The sequence below is a fragment of the Lichenostomus cassidix genome, chromosome 9 (genome assembly GCF_008360975.1).
Source record: "Lichenostomus cassidix isolate B80296 chromosome 9, HeHo_3.0, whole genome shotgun sequence".
Taxonomy (NCBI): Eukaryota; Metazoa; Chordata; class Aves; order Passeriformes; family Meliphagidae; genus Lichenostomus; species Lichenostomus cassidix.
This window is the reverse complement of record NC_139490.1, coordinates 182,813-199,178: the sequence shown is the minus strand read 5'-3', so window position 1 is coordinate 199,178 and position 16,366 is coordinate 182,813. Positions and strand designations below refer to the sequence as shown.

The window sequence follows — 16,366 nt, the reverse complement described above, 5'->3', positions numbered from 1 at the left end:
GCATTTTCGTTTATTTGGTTGTAGTTGTTGTTTTTCACTTTATTTAACAAGGAACACGCATTTTGCTGTAGGCTGTGCACACCGGGGCAGCAACACCAGCATCTAGGTGACACAGCACAGCGAGATCTCCACGTTACCGGGGCTTTCTTTACAGGGAAGTGGGCTTGAACTGCTGCTTGAAGGTGGAATAACAGAATAATCAGGAAGCCAAGGAAACACAGAATTATAATCTGTTACCTCACTTCAGCACAGATCTAAAAGAAGAATAGTTTCGTTGCAGCAACACGCACTTGGGGAAACCCGTCACTGCGTCAGTCCCGGTGCAGCCCGTGCGCGCTCTCCCGTAGCTTCCCCGGCAAGTCAGGGGCTCGCTGCCGCCGGACACCGGTTCCTGCTAAACGCAGGAGCTGCGGCGGGAGCAGCCGTGTTCCGCGGCCCCGGCGCCGCACAGGCGCCTGCGCCGCACCGCCCCTTCCCGGGCGGTGGTGGCGAAGCGGCGGCGATGTTGCTGGTGCTGTCGGCGGATCACAGGGCGCACCTGGGCTGTTTGCCGCGGGCCGGCGGCGCAGGTCGGGACTGCGAGGGGCCCGCGGGCGGGGGGAAGAACCGAGCCGGGCCGGTCCGGGCCGGGGCTGCAGCGGGGTCGCTTCTCTGTCTTTACAGCCGTGGGCGAGCTGGGGCGCCTGGCACTGGAGCAGCTGCGGCGGGGAGCGGCACCGCGGGCCTGCGAGGCGGCCGCCAGTGAGAACCGGGCCGTGGCGGGCTGGGGAGCGGACCGGGGCCGTGGAGAGCGTGGGGACCGGGCCGGGCCGTAGCGATTTCGCGGCAGGAGGGCGGGAATGCGGTGGGCTCTGCGCCGGCCGGGAGGGACCCCCGAGCCCCCGGTGCATGGCGGTGCGGGGCCGAGGGAACGGGCCGGCGACGTGGAGCTCCAGCACCGCGGGGGTCGGTGCTTCGTGCCCGCTGTGGAGGGCTACGGAGATCTCCTTTCCGACACAAACCCGTCTCTATCATGCTGTAAGAAATTGGTTTGTGTTTTTCGTAGTTTTTTTTGCTTTTGATAGTTTGAGGGGGTCTCTAAGATGTGCTACATTATTATTTGAAGGGTGTGAAACCCTGGGGTTTTTTTTCTAAGCATATTTTGCACGTTAAGTATTGGATAAATTTGCAGCTTTGAGTCTCATTTCTGTGGCAGTTAACAAGTAAAAGGCACTATGTGCTTTCTTTAAAGGAAAGCTGAACGTTGGCGTTGATACCATTCAGCGTGGGGTAGAAGGACTAGTGTTTCTTCTCACTGAGAGTTCCAAGCTTATGGCAAGTATACCTCTTTGTAAGGAATGCAGGAATATACTCAAGAGATGTCTTCTGAACAGTAGCTAAAAATACTGGTAAATGGGGAAAACATAGCTCAACATTTTGATGACATGTATTGTTTTAATTTCAGAAAAAGGTGTCTCATGCTGTTGTCTTATTGCAACACTGTATCTGCATGTATGACTGGAATTTGTATTCAGTGTCTGAAGCTAAAACTTGACAATGTTTTAATAGTATAATTTACTCCATATAGAGAAGCTTACTTCAGGATTAAGCTCTAAATAATAAAACTCAAGTGACGATTCTGTTGTTCAGCTACTGTAAGGATGTGGGCTAGAGTAACCCCCTGTTCAGCATTCCTTGTCTTTGTCCAGTGTGGTCAGTTTGAGAGCTTTTTCAGCTCTTGGCATCATAAGTTTGGGTGGGCATAAGCACATACTAAAATACTAGTAGTTGGAGAATTACTGGTTTACTTGTAACTATTGATACAGCAGAATATTTGAGCAGTGACTACATGGAAAAGGGGTACAGAGACAAGAAATGCCAGATTAAACTCAGGCAAGTGTTACTCCCAAGAGTAGGTGGGGAGGGGATGGAGATGGTGCAGAGCCTTTCCTTGAAACACGGGGTCTTGACTAACAGGTTGCTGTGTACTGTGGTAGAATGTGGTTGTTTACAGACTGTGTTTGTGGAGTGGTGCATTGGAGAGGTATGATGGCATTTTCTCTTGAGTCAGTAACAGCTTCCTCAATGCTGGGCCAGGCTGCTCCAGTCAGCACAAAGGCCGTGACCTGTGAGGCTTCTGCTGCTCTTGGGACAGGAGCCTGAGCATTGTGCCTGGTGCAGCTCACGCGCAGATCACTGCTGCGTTTGTAGTCTGATTATCGGTGGCACAGTAGCACCCTGATAAATGAATTCACGCAGCATGTCCTGCCATGTGACACAACTCGTGTGCTCCTTCATGTTGTGTTTTGCTCTTTGGTGTGAAGGCTTGCATGTGAGAGGGTTGAATGTTCTTTAAAAAAACTGTTCCTGAATCTCATGTAAATCTGCAGTAATACATCAACATCTGTAAATCCGTTAAAACCTAGATATGTGTTTTGTCTGAGGTGTAGTATTCTACTTGGACATTCCTGCAGGAAAATAATTGCACCACAGCATACGTGATGTTGTTACAGTTTTACTTGGTTTTCAAGAAATAATGATGATTACACAGTTCCATATTAAGGTCTGAATTGTTATTTCTAGATTTCTGAGGTTGACTTCCAAGATTCCATTCATGTTTTGGGATTCTCAGATGAATTGAACAAATCCTTGCTCCAGCTGTACCTTGACAACAGGAAGGAGATCAGAAGCATTCTTGGAGAGTTGGCGCCAAGGCTTCCCAGCTACCACAGTCTGGAGTGGAGACTGGATGTGCAGGTGACTTTCCTGATGTTTTTCGTATTCCATATTTTACTTCACATTTTTTAGCATAATAAAAACATTAAAAAAAGTAAAAATAATTGAGGCAACATTACTTCATGTATTTAAAACTGTCATGATTTTGTTAGTGCCCCACAGCCAGTTGTGAGATAAACAGGATATGCAATGATGCAAAGTAGTTGCTGCCTGATGAAAATTGAATTCATGGCTCTATTGGTGTTTTTAAAATATTAACATATACTAAACATATTTGCTCTTGATTAACACCTAATTTTCAGAAATATTATGAAAGCATTGATTAAAGTGGCTTAGTATTCCTTAATTATAAAACTCAATAATAGCTTGTGTGTATCTTTAATGTGGATGAAAAGGGTTTCTGAACAGTCCTCCAGGGACATTCTGCAAACCTCATGAGAAATGTTAAGTACAAACTGTTAAGTGATAATCATTGACCATTTCCCTGTTCCCATCCTGCTGAACCCCTCCAGCTTGCAAGCAGAAGTTTGAGACAACAGATCAAGCCTGCTGTGACTATGAAGCTACATCTTAACCAAAATGAAGATCGAACTGCCCAGGTGTTGCAAACTGATCCTGCTACCCTTCTCCACCTGATCCAACAACTGGAGCAGGCCTTGGGGGAGATGAAAATGAACCACTGCAGAAGAATAGTGCGCAACATGAAATAGCCTTCATTCCTCTCTGCTCTCTTACTAAGCAGTTTGTGAAACAACTCAAAACACTGCTCACCAATAGATTTTGGGGAAAAATAAACATCTGTATCAGATGAACTGCTTTCCTGTGCCAGGATCTTGAGCCAGTATTTACAGGCCAAATGTCCTTGGCTGCCAGCTTTGCATATTGCCTGATACAAGATGGGTAATTGAATTTGCTTCACTTGCAAATGTAGGCATTCAGTATGCTATGCTGAGAATTTCTGTAGCGCTGAACTGTTATATTAAGTAGAAATCTGAATATTATATAAAGCTGCACATTTATTAATCCATTTATCAAGTAATTTTTTCCCTTTTTGTTTCTGATTTGAATTTTTTTTAAAACTCCTGTACTGGGTGGGAATGATACTGCACAGGAAGGTTTCTCCTACCTAGACTTAGGTATGTGTAGGGGTTCACATGGGACTGCTGCTCTTCTCTGAGGATTTCGTCAGCGTAGGGGCTGGTGTTACACTGCTGCTCTGCCCTGCTCTGGTGTAGCCGAGCTGTTGCTCCCATTAGCAGAGCCTGCTGTGACCGCATGAGGCAGCTGACACTTTTTGCAGACCACGGGGCTGGCAAACTTATTTTACATAAAAGTGGTCTGATAATCTGCGAAAGTGAAGTAATGGGTGAAGAGGGAGGTTAAGAATAGCGTTAACTTCTGCTAACTCTGGTCTTTGTGCTGTGATGCCATAGTTTGTGTTCCCCTCTTTGAGTAGTACTCATAAAGGCAAGACCAGCTATTGCAACAGAAATTATGCTTTTCCATTATTAAGAAAAATGTCTAATAAAGATTATGTCAAAAGTAACTTTCCAGTTGTATCCTAATGCCGTGTTTTGCATCTTTCCTGTGTAGAATTAGTTTTACTAATCAGTGCTTCATTGTTACTACTGAGGGTGCACCATAGCATACAGATTCTAGCAATAACTATAATTATCGTCTTGCATGGTAACACCATAAACTTCTTTATTTATTGTGTTTTTACATTCAGAAATGCATTCTTGCTGTTTTGAATTTTTGTAGCTGGGACAGATACTATTTCAAATGAAGTGCTTTAAGAAAAGTCAGTTCTCTAGAACCTGGATTTGCCTATTCTCCGGTTGCTGTGTGCAGCGTGGCAATGGTGGAAGCAAACTGAATTTCCTCTCGTGAATCAGCAAAGTGTTTCTTTTACCATCCATATGTGATGACCTTTTTCATAGAATCATCTTCATATATAGTATGTGGTAATTAAATGTGATCAAATGTTACTACTTGGGATTTTTGATTAGTATTTTTTATGTAATTGACCTCTGTTTTCAGGTGAAACACAAGAACAGCCGATACTGGTTTCCATCGTTCCGGGTCTCCTCACTACAGCCATAGTCTGGAACTCAGGGCAACAAAATAGGAGTTTTAGATACAAATCCTAGAAACTTTTTGTCGTCTCACTACTGTGTGATGAACCTGAACACATTTACTTTTTTCTTTCTTAAATGTTTTAAAAATCCATCTGCTATAGAGCTGATTGGCATCAGGGTAAGTGCTGACAGTCTACACATGGATCATATCCTGAAGTAAATGCTAACTGAGAAGGGGGAGGGTTTTCCTTGGGGATTCTGAATGAAATGGTCAGTTGAAAGCAGATGTTGAGAATGCGGTGTGTCACTGAAGAGCCTGCATGTTCCTTTGTGCAGAGTGTTGCAATAGTGTAGAAGGAAAAGCTGCAACACTGAATGGTTTTGTTTCCTTTTACAAAGAATGACCTCAGTTGAGGATGGTCAAAGTTAAACTTTGAAGCTGGGTGAAACTGAGAGAGACTCAAACTCTGGCAGTGATTCACAGACTCAAGGAGAGAGGGAAGGAGAAATATCCTTCACACCAAGCATGTTACTTTTAAATTGCACCTTTCAGTTTGTTTGAGGGAAGTACTGAGCCTGAAAAAGCATCTGCTTGGCAGCAGGATTTGGGCTTAACTATTGGAAAGGTAGAGTTGCATTTAGGTGAGGTTGGAACTGGTCTAACTACAGCTCTGCAAGTTCTCGCTTCTCTGTCTTCACAGTACCCAGGGCAGCTACTGAGGGCTGAGCACTTAAACCACAGTGGTGAGCGTGAATGCACAGCAATCTGCACTAGCAGCTGGTGCTTCTGTAGTGCAGGTGGAGCTGGGGAGTGAAGAGGCATTTATATCAGTAACCCAGAGATACTGGTAAAATAAGAATTCACCCTTGGGTCCAGAATTTTCGGTTTTGTTGTAAACTTCCAAATTAAAGGTGGCATATAAAGCTATATTCAATGTATCCTCTCTAATTAATTTGCACTTGCTTTATAGAAACCCACGAACAAGACAAGGAGACAACAAAGTATTTTTCACAAATTACTAAGAGAAATCTACGTTGCTGCTTTTAACCCATTTTATTTTTAATGTGATTTTAAAAATCTGCTCTGGTATCTAGCCAATCAAAGCAAAGTGACATTTGAGGCCATTTCTCTTACTATTCAAGTGTGGAAGAACGGATAATTTGTTTTATAACAGAAAAAAAGTGACTTTCAATTTACCTCTTAAAAAGCTGAGTAACATTTTTTTTCCTGAAGTAACTAACCAATTTGATTTGTAGGTAGTGCAGCACTGTAATCTTGCAGCAAATTACATCACTCAAGTTCTGAATAAACTGTGAGGAAGTTGAGTGAATTGCCATTTCATGCATTAAATATGGAACATAATCAGTTGGCTCCACTGCAGAACTTCTGCTTCTGCAGATTATGTTACTGCAGATTAATTTACTTTGGCAGAACTGCCCTTGTGTGTGTCAAGGAACTTTGGGGATTATGAAGAAAGCAATGTGTGATGGCTCCCTGGCAGTTTTTTGATAGAGCACCATATTAAGGCAAGCATCCTGCCAGTTCAGCCTTCAAGTGCACAGACCAACTGAAAATGCAACTAGTTTAGGCATAAACTAGATTATTTTCTTAAAAGTATAGCCCGGCTCAGTCCTTAGCTACAATCTTCCAACAGATTTGTATCCCAGTTTATTTGTTCCTACTCTAAACAAGAGAGGGCACAAAGTTTGGGGTTTATAATCCAGAAAGGAGATGTTTCACTACATGGTCAGTGTTTGTCTTCCGATGAGAATTGTTCAGAGGCTCAAGACTTAGCTTGGAATGTGTTTCACCTTACATTTCCCAATTTGGGATACAAGTAAAACTTCCAGTTTTCTACTGCTGTAAAACATTGTTTCCTGAATCTGCACAATAATTTGCCTAGCTGCTTAGCAAAGAATATAGTATAACTCAGTTCTTAAAACTCGGGATGGTGTCATTTGTGCGGTAGTGTAAAACGTTTATATTCTCTTAAACATTGAGTAAAGAAGCAAAAAGCAATTATTTTCTTCCTGTTTTTTTTCCTAAATCATTTTGAATGAGCTCTGCAGCATCACTGTCCATTTCATGTAATCTGCTGTTTGTTTCTGATCCAAGTTTTAACCAATTCTCCATCTCTGAGGTGTATTTAGATTCTCCTTCTAATTTCTTGCACTTTTGTTTGTCCTTGCCACACTTCATTGCAAACTTTTAGTGTACTCAATATTTTTTCACCTTCTAAATTGCTAATTAATTAGATGTTCCTTCTTGAATTATATGGGGGAAGCTGTTTTGAAGAGCTCTGAAGTCAGTTTATAAATACAGATATATATGCGCATGAACAAAGTATGTCTTAAAAACCTTTTAAAGGCTGTATGAAGAATCACATAGGTTCAGATTATTATCTGTGCAATAACCACATTCACAAACCCTCAGAATCTCATATGCAAAGGATTTAAATAAGGATATTGCAGGAAAGAAAAAGGATATGTAATATCTGCATAGCCCTGGAGCAGGTGCTGTGATGAGCACAGCTCTTTGAGCTTGTTGCAGCAAGGAACCCAGTAGAAGAATATACTACCCAGCAGTAGAAGAATGGTACAAAAGATAGCATGGAAAATTCTCTGGGAAGGGAAACATAAACAAATCGCAGGAGCACTGGGTTTCCTGATGAGAAAAAGAGCAGATATCAGGAAAACTAACAAAAACTAAAAAACCCTCAAAGCAATAATAACAAAACCCCCCAAACCCCCACAAAAGCAAAGAACAACAAAACAAACCTCAAGGAGAACTGCCAAGCCAATGGAAATTTGAACAGGAAATGTGAAGAAAAGTTAATGACGGAATATTTGTTGAAGCAAGGCAATCAGGAAGTGCACAGGATCTGTTCCACAGAGCTAGCTGTAGTTTCTGTGCAGGCTTACACTGTGACTGAGAATTTGCATTACCAATATTATATGTAACAATGATTTGAGGGACAAAGATGGTTCAGTCAGGCCCACATTCTCCACTGGAGAAGCCAAATGCAGTTTAGAAAAGTTTGTTCATCTTTTTAAGAAATAAGGAATGAGTAAGTTCAGAAAAAAATTACTTAATACTTTTCTAGTGTAGATTCTGATTACTGAGGAGGGTGTATTCTTATCAATCAGCATAGCCTGGAGTCTGTCCAAAATGCAGAAATAAAACAACAAAATGCATTACTAAAATAAAGTCATGTTTGTTTAGCCAGTGTGTGTGATATGTCTGTGTGCATAGTCATAAATACACTGTATGCTTCCTTCTGTAAAAACCAACACTGAAGTTGGAAAGTGAACAATATTATTCTTTAAAGACACAACTACTGAATTTAAACCATTTTTGGTCACATTGCCATTCAAAAGTTATTCCAAGTGCACCAAAAAATGAGACAAGATTAAAAAAAGTGCATGTATTAATTAGAGAAAACCTCAGCTCTGCATTTTGATGACAGCTCTGGCTTCTAGTACAGGCTAAACCAAACCCAAGTGACAGAATGGGCAGTCAGCAGAGATCCACAAAGCATCATGCCTGCATTTGAAACTGCCCCATGGAACAGCGAACTGAAAGGAATTATGATACAGCTCCGCACAGGACTTGTACTTGCAAGCAAAGGGCCAAACCTCATCTAAACTACAGGGAATTGGTTGCTGTCCATTACACTACGCATGCTTCATTCCTTCCCATCGCCACAGTCTCACTAAATCATGCAGTTAAATTTGTACGTGAAATAATTTAACCATAATTTTGCTTCCAGAAATTAGTATCACCCATTTACTTTCTGAACAATGGTTTTGGAGCCAAGCTCATTAGCTTGGCAGAGACAAAGCGCTCCGAGGTTCCCCGGGCACCACGACAGCTGGGGCTGTACCGGGACAGCAGCTCCGCGCAGAGTCCCCGCGGCGCAAAGACCAGCCGGGCCCCGCAGCCGAGAGCGGGACAGCGCGGGGAAGGCGGGGGGGGCGTGGGCGGGGCGGGCTCCGATAGCCGGCCGGCCCCGAGGGCCGTCCCGTGCCCAAACTTGCCGCGGCAGTTGCATAACTGCGGGCGGGGCGGCGCGGGGGCCGGACTGGAGCCGCCGGGGGCGGCCGGGAGGGGCCGGCATTGCCTCCGTCCCGCCGCTGCCTGGCCCGGCCCGGTGGAGGGCGCCGCGCTGGCCGGAGCCGCCCCGCCCGCCCGGGACACCGGCGCGGCTGGCGGGGGCGCAGAGGCACTGTCCGCTCGCCTCGCCTGCTCCGCTCCCGGCGAGCCCGCTCGCTTCAGAGGGCACGTCGGCGGCGGCGGCCCGGCAGCGGGGCCGGCCTCGGCCACTGCCCGCCCCGGGACGGCTGCGCCCGCCGTCGGGCCAGACGGGCGGAAAATGAACCCCGCGGCCGCGGCCCCGCCGCCGGGGCAGCAGGTAATCCACGTCACGCAGGACCTGGACACGGAGCTGGAGGCGCTGTTCAACGCGGTGATGAACCCCAGGCCCAGCTCCTGGCGGAAGAAGGTCCTGCCCGAATCCTTCTTCAGGGAGCCCGACTCGGGCTCGCACTCGCGGCAGTCGAGCACGGATTCGGGCGGGCCTCCGCCGCGCCTCGCGCCCGCGCACGTCCGCTCGCACTCCTCGCCCGCCTCGCTGCCCGGCGCGGGCGCGGCGCCGCAGCACGGGCACCTCCGGCAGCGCTCCTGCGACGTGACGGACGAGCGGCCGCTGCCGCCGGGATGGGAGATGGCGCTCACGCAGACTGGGCAGCGCTACTTCCTCAAGTGAGTGCGGCGGGGGTTCGCGGGGCGCTCGCCGGGCGGCCGGGCGGGAGCTGCGCCGTGAGGCGGCGGGGAGGCCTCCGAGTCTGAGGTGGATGCGACATTTCGGGGAGGAAATCCCTTCCTGGTGGGAAGAGGGACGTGAGGGAGAGGCGGGGGCGCTACGAGAGCCGGGCAGAAGTTCTGCCGTACCTGTTGATACCGCATTTCTTTCCTGCTTGGCCACGCGTCCGAGATTTTGAAACTTACTCTTTGGAAAATGAATTCAATAACAGTTATTCCAGAGAGTTTCTGGAAGGTGGGAGCAGAGCTCTGCGTGTCCATGACCTGTCGGAGGTGGAAGGGAGCTGCCCGGCCCGGTTCCGGCCGCGGTGTGTTTAAAGCATCCCCTGTGTCTGCGGGCACACCGCAGGAGGCCGCCTTGTTCTAGCGACACAGTTTGTGAAGTGTGGTGGTACAACTGCCGATACGTCTTCTGGCCAGTCATTTTGTCCAGAGTGTTTTATTTTTGACATTTGATTCAAAACAGTTTAATAGGCCTGAAAATAGGTGATAGCTGTAGTAAGTGGTAAGGCAAGAGTGTCTTATTTTCGTTGATTTTGAAACTCAGCTACAGATTCATTGCAAATTAAGTGGCACTGCATTGACTTGGTAAATAAGATAAAATGTTTGCTAATGAAACAAAACATTTACTGATGAAGTATCTACCTGAGGATATTGAGGGAGGTAAACCAGGGCTCCAGGATGTCATTTACTTGCTCACTACAGCCTTTTTGATCAGAAGAATACAATCTCGAGTTTACGTTAAACCATGTGTGGGTATTCAGCCGTCATAAATGGCATACAGATAATGCGTGAGGGGGAAGAAGAGACAAAACGGTTTCAAAAAGTGAAAAAAGTAATAATTTACTTGGTTGTATAATGATCTCTTTGCCTTGTGGGTTTGGAATTTTCAACGTATTACTCAAGAGTCTGAATTACTCTGCACAGAGCTTAGATTTTTGCCTTTTGTCACACTCTGAGCTACCAGCAAAGCATCTAAATACCTTTCTGTACGTCACTGTATATCATTTATGATCCTGTGTGCATATGTCACAGGGTCCACACTTAGAAGTTTATTATTAATATGATTTATCACCTAAATGAGAAGGTCTTGTGTCTCCACACTTTGCATGTATATTTCTCAATAGAACGTGGACAGAGAAGTAGCTGACTGACAGGAGCATGGTAACAGATCATTCATAAATAATTATTCAGTATAAATTCTTGCTAGGGTTTGGCCTGGGGGTCTTTTCAAATACCTCTGGCTAAAATGTGCATAATATAATCTCTGTCTGCTCTGTGTTTTTTGACTAATGTCAAAAAGAGCTCACGTGGTTTCACCTTCCTGTAATGCATTTCTGACCTAGAGTTTTTGAAGTCAGTGGATTCTTACTGCTTAGACCAAAAATGCAAGGCCTTTATTAAATAAAAAGCATGGGCAAACACTCAAAGTGTCTTTAAATTTTTCCCAAATCCTGTTAACAGTAATACTCTGATTAACAGCATCCTTTTAATATAAAATATAGTATTCATTGTGCATGTGATTTGTTAACTAAGTTAATCTTTGTTTTGTTTCCCCAGTTTTATCTGTCCAATAGAACTTCTCTCATTTATATAAAAATTAATTGGAATAATGTGTTTCTTTATACCTTTAATGTATTTCGTTATACCCCACTTGTTGGGGAGTAATATTTAGCTATTAAATGCGTATGAATGACAGTATGAATTAAAGTATTTTACAACGAGTGTAATATTTTTGAGATGAAAATATAATTTAAGATTGATTATGGAAAGCAGCATTTAAAGCTGTGTGCAATAAAATACAGGGTCTGAGTCAGGTGATGTACTAAAAATCATATTTGATCAAGCTAGGCATACAAGGCTACATTTCCCTATATTCAAGGAAACAAACAAACAAAAAAAAGCTAGTGCTTTCCCAGCATAATGATAAAGATTTGTTTCTTGGCATTAGCAAAAGAAAATTGAGAAACCAATTAAGAGTGATTAGCCAAATTAGATCCTGTAAAAGCCTTTATTAGCTGTTGAAGTTTAGAATGCAATTTGTTGTATTTAAACATATTTTTGATAATTATTTAACAGAAGTACTAGTGGGAGTTTCAGTGAACAGCGAGCTAACCTTGTTGGCAGGGCATCAGCTACAACTTGAAGCAGTTGCACTCCTGCATGTCAGTTCCTGCAGAAATTTTCTGGCTGTGACTGGAAGAAACATAAGTAGCCTGGGGACCACTCCACCCTGTAATTAAATACCAAACCGCACAAGTGGGGGCTGAAAAACAGGCTAATGAACACACACTTGCAGCAATGTTATCTAAAGCATTTTTCTGTGTGTGCATGTGTGGAAAAAAATGTAAGTGTGATTTATTTCTGATAAAAAGCGTTTTCTGTAGAGACAGGCGAACTGCCTCCTCTTATGCATTTGAGTAGGAAATATCAGTTGCATATTGATCCACATGCTGGGCTGTGTATACATATTCTGTAAAAAGAATGTTTCAAGTATTACTTTATACCAATTTGGGTTTAGGTGGTACAGCCTCATAATTCAAATGAAGACTGAGGGTTTAATATTTTCTCAGTGTGTGTAGAGAGCTTCTTGGTCAGACTCTCATAAACAGATTTGTGAAACTGTTGCTACTGTTATCTTTATCACTGTTATTTTTAAAATGTTACAGTAAACATTTGCCATACCAGGACATATTTGCCAGTAAATTCTGCTCAGGGGTAAGAAAGCTAATTACTTACAATATTTCATCTACTCAAAATATTCAGGTTTTTTCTTACTGGTTCCTGTTGGAGTAGAGCTTGATTTAACACATGATCAGTTTTATATAACTGAGCGTGTTCATCAGGACAGCAGAAGAGTAATATAAATAATATAAATACTACAAAAAATAATACAAATACTATGGAAATACTTTTTTCTTGAGAATTGCAAAACAAATAATACCAAGATAGCTGAACTGCTGAAGTGATTTTCTAATGTGGTCTTTCCTTGAAAAACATTTGTTAAGTCTGTAGAGACTGTTACTATTTTATATTGGTGGTGTGCTTGGTGCTGTGCAGCATTCATCATACAGAAACTTTTCTATCTTGGGAATGTGGTTACACAGCTGGAAATGGGGGAGGAGATGGACAATGCTTGAGAAGGTAGCTCAGTTAAGGTCTAGTAAGAATGTGGAAAGCACTTACGCCTTGGTACTACCTGTTTGCGCTGTTGCCCCACAGTTATGACCACAGTCACATGTGGGTGTGATGCATGTCCTGCAAGGGGGGCTCATATCGCTGTGGCTTCTGTTGGTCCTTGTGGCAGAGTGGTGCAAAGCAAGAGGCCACCCAGCCCGACTGGCTTTGGTGTCAGGCATTAGAGAGAGAGAGATGCTTCACAGATTCATGCGGCTTTTGGATCATTTAATCCTCACCTTAAGGGATTTGTTTTGCTCGCTGTTTCCAGTGGTTATTCCTGTGGGGCTTAGTGCCTGAACTGTTCCTCTTGCCAGCATCCCTTTATTAAAAGTAAGTTACAATATGCTAGACAGTACCAAGAGGTATTACTGCCAGTGGCTTTTATCTGGAATTGTTGAGTGTATTAAAGAGTTCTTAACAGGAAAAGCAGGAAAGCTTTGATATACCACCAAAGTTTAATTGTTAGAATTTCAACTATAGCTCACATTTATAACTCATTTTAGAGATACTTAGGAAGTTCTGAGATTGGAATGCACACATCAAAACTAAATTTTCAAGCTGTGAGTGGCAGCATTAGAGGTCTGTCTGATTGCTCCTTTAACTGGAGTCTAGAGCTCAAGCACCGATTTAATGACGATGATGTTGTAGTTCCACTTAAAAAACTACCAAGGATCCGTGAGCTACTCTTTCTTCTCTGAATTTGGCAGTAGAAACAGCTACAGACTTTCTGATAAAAGCTGGTATTTATTCATTTTCTGGTGCAAGATGGTGTCTTTTCATGATGAACAGACTATTTTTTCAGAATCTAAAATTATGTCACCTGTGGTGCTTAAAAGAATTTGGTGGCTAATGTGGGGCTTAATAAAATCTGGGAACAGAAGCAGATAAGGAATAAAACTGCATCAGGGACATTCAATTTGCAGGATGTGATCCAGTTTCTTCTCCCACTGAGTTTTTTGAGTTAGGATACAAGCTACATTTTAGATTTCACTTTAAAGCGTTAGTGAAGAAAGCTTTAAGCAAGACTGCACTGACCCTAGAAGTGTTAACTTAAGAAGGCCTTCCTTTGAGGAAATATTTAAGAAACTTTTTCTGAAGGGCTGTCTAGAATCAGAATTTGAATTAAATTTTGGTGTATTCCTTAAATAATTTCTGAATTATTTAAGGAATCAATGATAACTGTCCTGTACAAACTACTGTGTTGATGTAGAATTTGATATATTGGACTAAGGTACACTTTTAAGATAAAAAATAATAATGTGCATGCAGCATTATTGGTTTAATGAAATTTGTCTTAATTTAGTCCTTTAGTCATAATGTTAAACCCAGAGTCCTGGAGTATTTGTGCATTAATGAATGATAACTGTCATACATTCATCTCATTCAATGGGCTGAAAATACAATTGCTTTATGCATTAATGATTAGGAAAAAGTATCAATTAGCATATTCTTAGAAAGATACGTGTAGTATTGATACAGGTGTTAATTAAGAATGCTACTATGAAAACCAGACCTTTTTTCTGAAACCATATGAAAAGGTTTTGTCTTTACTAATGGTTTGGGTTGCCCAAAGAAAGAAAATGAATAGTAGGTTTATTTTTATCATTTTTTGTGAGCTGCTATAGCCAACACTCAAAAGTTGGCCTGCCTGACCATTTTTACTCTGTAAGCAAGTGACAGTGTGGAGAGCTGTGTGCTTCTGAAGGTTATGGGTGTGTTCAACTGAACACGCTTGACAGAAGAGGATCTGTAAAGTCTTCCTTTCCAGCTTTTGCTGTTCACTCCTTCAGATAATGTTGGAAGAGTCAGTGGTTGGGCTTTGGCTTGTTTCCTTTTGGATGCTTTGGCTGAAGCTGAAAATACTGTCGTTCTGATGTCAGGGCTTATTACAGGACAAGAGCTTCTTTGTAACAGTGTTCGGTGCTCAAGGGCTTTGCTTGATTAGTATATACAAATTGTATCAAAGAAATTAAATCCAAAGGAAATGTCATGTGGGCTGAATTTCAACATACAGACTTGTGGCATTTTCCCTGTTCATTTAGGGAGAGAGAGGTCAGCATGAGGTAGGGTGGAGGTGTTTTGGGGTGTTTTGTTTGTTTGTGGATATTTTTCTTTTCATTGACTAACTCAAAGTCCAGACCTGGAGACTTTTCAAGGATGGAAAACTTGGGAACACTGCACTGTCTTACAGTTTTCCCTACCCATGACTATTTTAAAGGCAGATATAATAGAGTCTGCGCTGCAGAGACAGATACAGACTTGCTAAGAGAATTGAGCAGAATGTAGTGTTAAAACTGAAATAATTGCTGAGTGTCACCAGAACATAATGCATTATAAAGGGAGATGTGAAAGAGGAGTTGGCTGTCTTGCCCGTCCTCGTGGTTCAGAGCATGTGCTTCAGCAGTCACAGTGCATGCACAGCAATAGTAGAGCGAGCTGCATGTTCAGACAGCCTTTCCTGCAGTGACTCGTTTCTCTGACCACACATCTGCTGACCCCTTGCTCTTTTCATAGTCAAAGTGCTCCTTTTTGTTCATTGAGTGTTGATCTGTCTCTGATTTTTGAACACATTATTCTGACAGTCTTCCAACTTCGAAAATTGCAGGATGCTTCCATGGTACGTTTGAGTTTTTTCTTGTACGACAGGTAATCTTTTTTTTCTACCTGTGATGAATTTTCCTAGTCTGTCTACTGTTGTTGTTTTTCTTAAATGTTCTGTGTTCCTGTTTCTCAATGACTGATTGGTGAGTAAAGGTGGAAGCATTACAAAATGCAGTAATAGTCCTTTGTCAAGCAGTTCTTGACAGTTGTATTTTGTTTCCAAAACCAAAAGTAGTGTTTGAATTGTTAGCCTTAAATTTTGGGGGGGCTTTTAAAGAAGTTCTCAAAACTTCTTGGTGGGTGTATTTTCTCAGTGTTCAGCTTCACTGTGAAGCCCCTGAATACAGCAGCATCTGAGCAGAAGGAAGTACGAATCATTGGGAACCTGACCTAGGATGAAGGAAACAGCAGTGTGGTTCCTGGTGTGCTGCAGAGTGTGTCTCTTCAGAAGTCATGTAATTTCTCTGTGCCTTCATTTCTGGGCTTCATTTCAGGGTCTGTTTTTGTCCATGAAAAAATTTCTGTGTATTGAAGCAGACAGTGTACAGTAATAAACCTTAAATATTGCTTCGTGGAAGTTGTTTCGTAAAATGTAAACTTACATCCTTTCACAGTGTTACTATTCTAAGTGGATACAAAGCTTGTGTTCCCATGGATCAGCTCAAACTTTAAGCACCAGAATATCATAGGCAGTTGTTGGTGACTCCTGACTGATTGCTTCCAGCAACAGGAGTTCAAAATCCCTGGAAAGGCCTACAGATTGCTCTTTAAATATACTTCTGCTGCTGTCTTGTTTACAAAAGCTAGGTGTAGTTTGTACAAACGACAGCAATTCATCCAACACTTTAGGAGATAGAGCACATAGAGGTATATACAGGGAAGGCACCTTACCCAGCTGGAGTCTGTTAGATTTTCAGACCATATTTCCAAAGGTCTCTTCACCTGATAAAATCATTTGGGTGATGTGGGT

The 16,366-nt window shown here is 42.9% G+C and overlaps 2 protein-coding genes across 3 annotated transcripts in view; both read left to right on the top strand.

Annotated features, from left to right (window-relative positions):
• The first annotated feature begins 417 nt into the window (after window positions 1–417).
• Window positions 418–4,703, top strand: COMMD2 (COMM domain containing 2). 2 transcript variants are annotated; one of them, XM_085068815.1, is made up of 5 exons: window positions 418–569; window positions 664–741; window positions 1,232–1,314; window positions 2,563–2,736; window positions 3,228–4,703. In XM_085068815.1, exons 1-5 carry the CDS (start codon window positions 503–505, stop codon window positions 3,423–3,425), a joined length of 600 nt encoding a protein of 199 aa, XP_084924941.1. In that variant the 5' UTR covers window positions 418–502; the 3' UTR covers window positions 3,426–4,703. The 2 variants fall into 2 exon arrangements, with proteins under 2 accessions (XP_084924941.1, XP_084924943.1); XM_085068817.1 differs by lacking the exon at window positions 664–741 and having other exon boundaries at window positions 457–569.
• A 4,175-nt stretch (window positions 4,704–8,878) lies between these two features.
• WWTR1 (WW domain containing transcription regulator 1) overlaps window positions 8,879–16,366 on the top strand; it is a 51,134-nt gene continuing 43,646 nt past the window's right edge. The window contains exon 1 of the mRNA XM_085068812.1: window positions 8,879–9,555. Within this exon, the coding sequence (XP_084924938.1) occupies window positions 9,167–9,555 (389 nt within the window). The 5' untranslated portion in view covers window positions 8,879–9,166. The remainder of the gene's footprint in view (window positions 9,556–16,366) is intronic.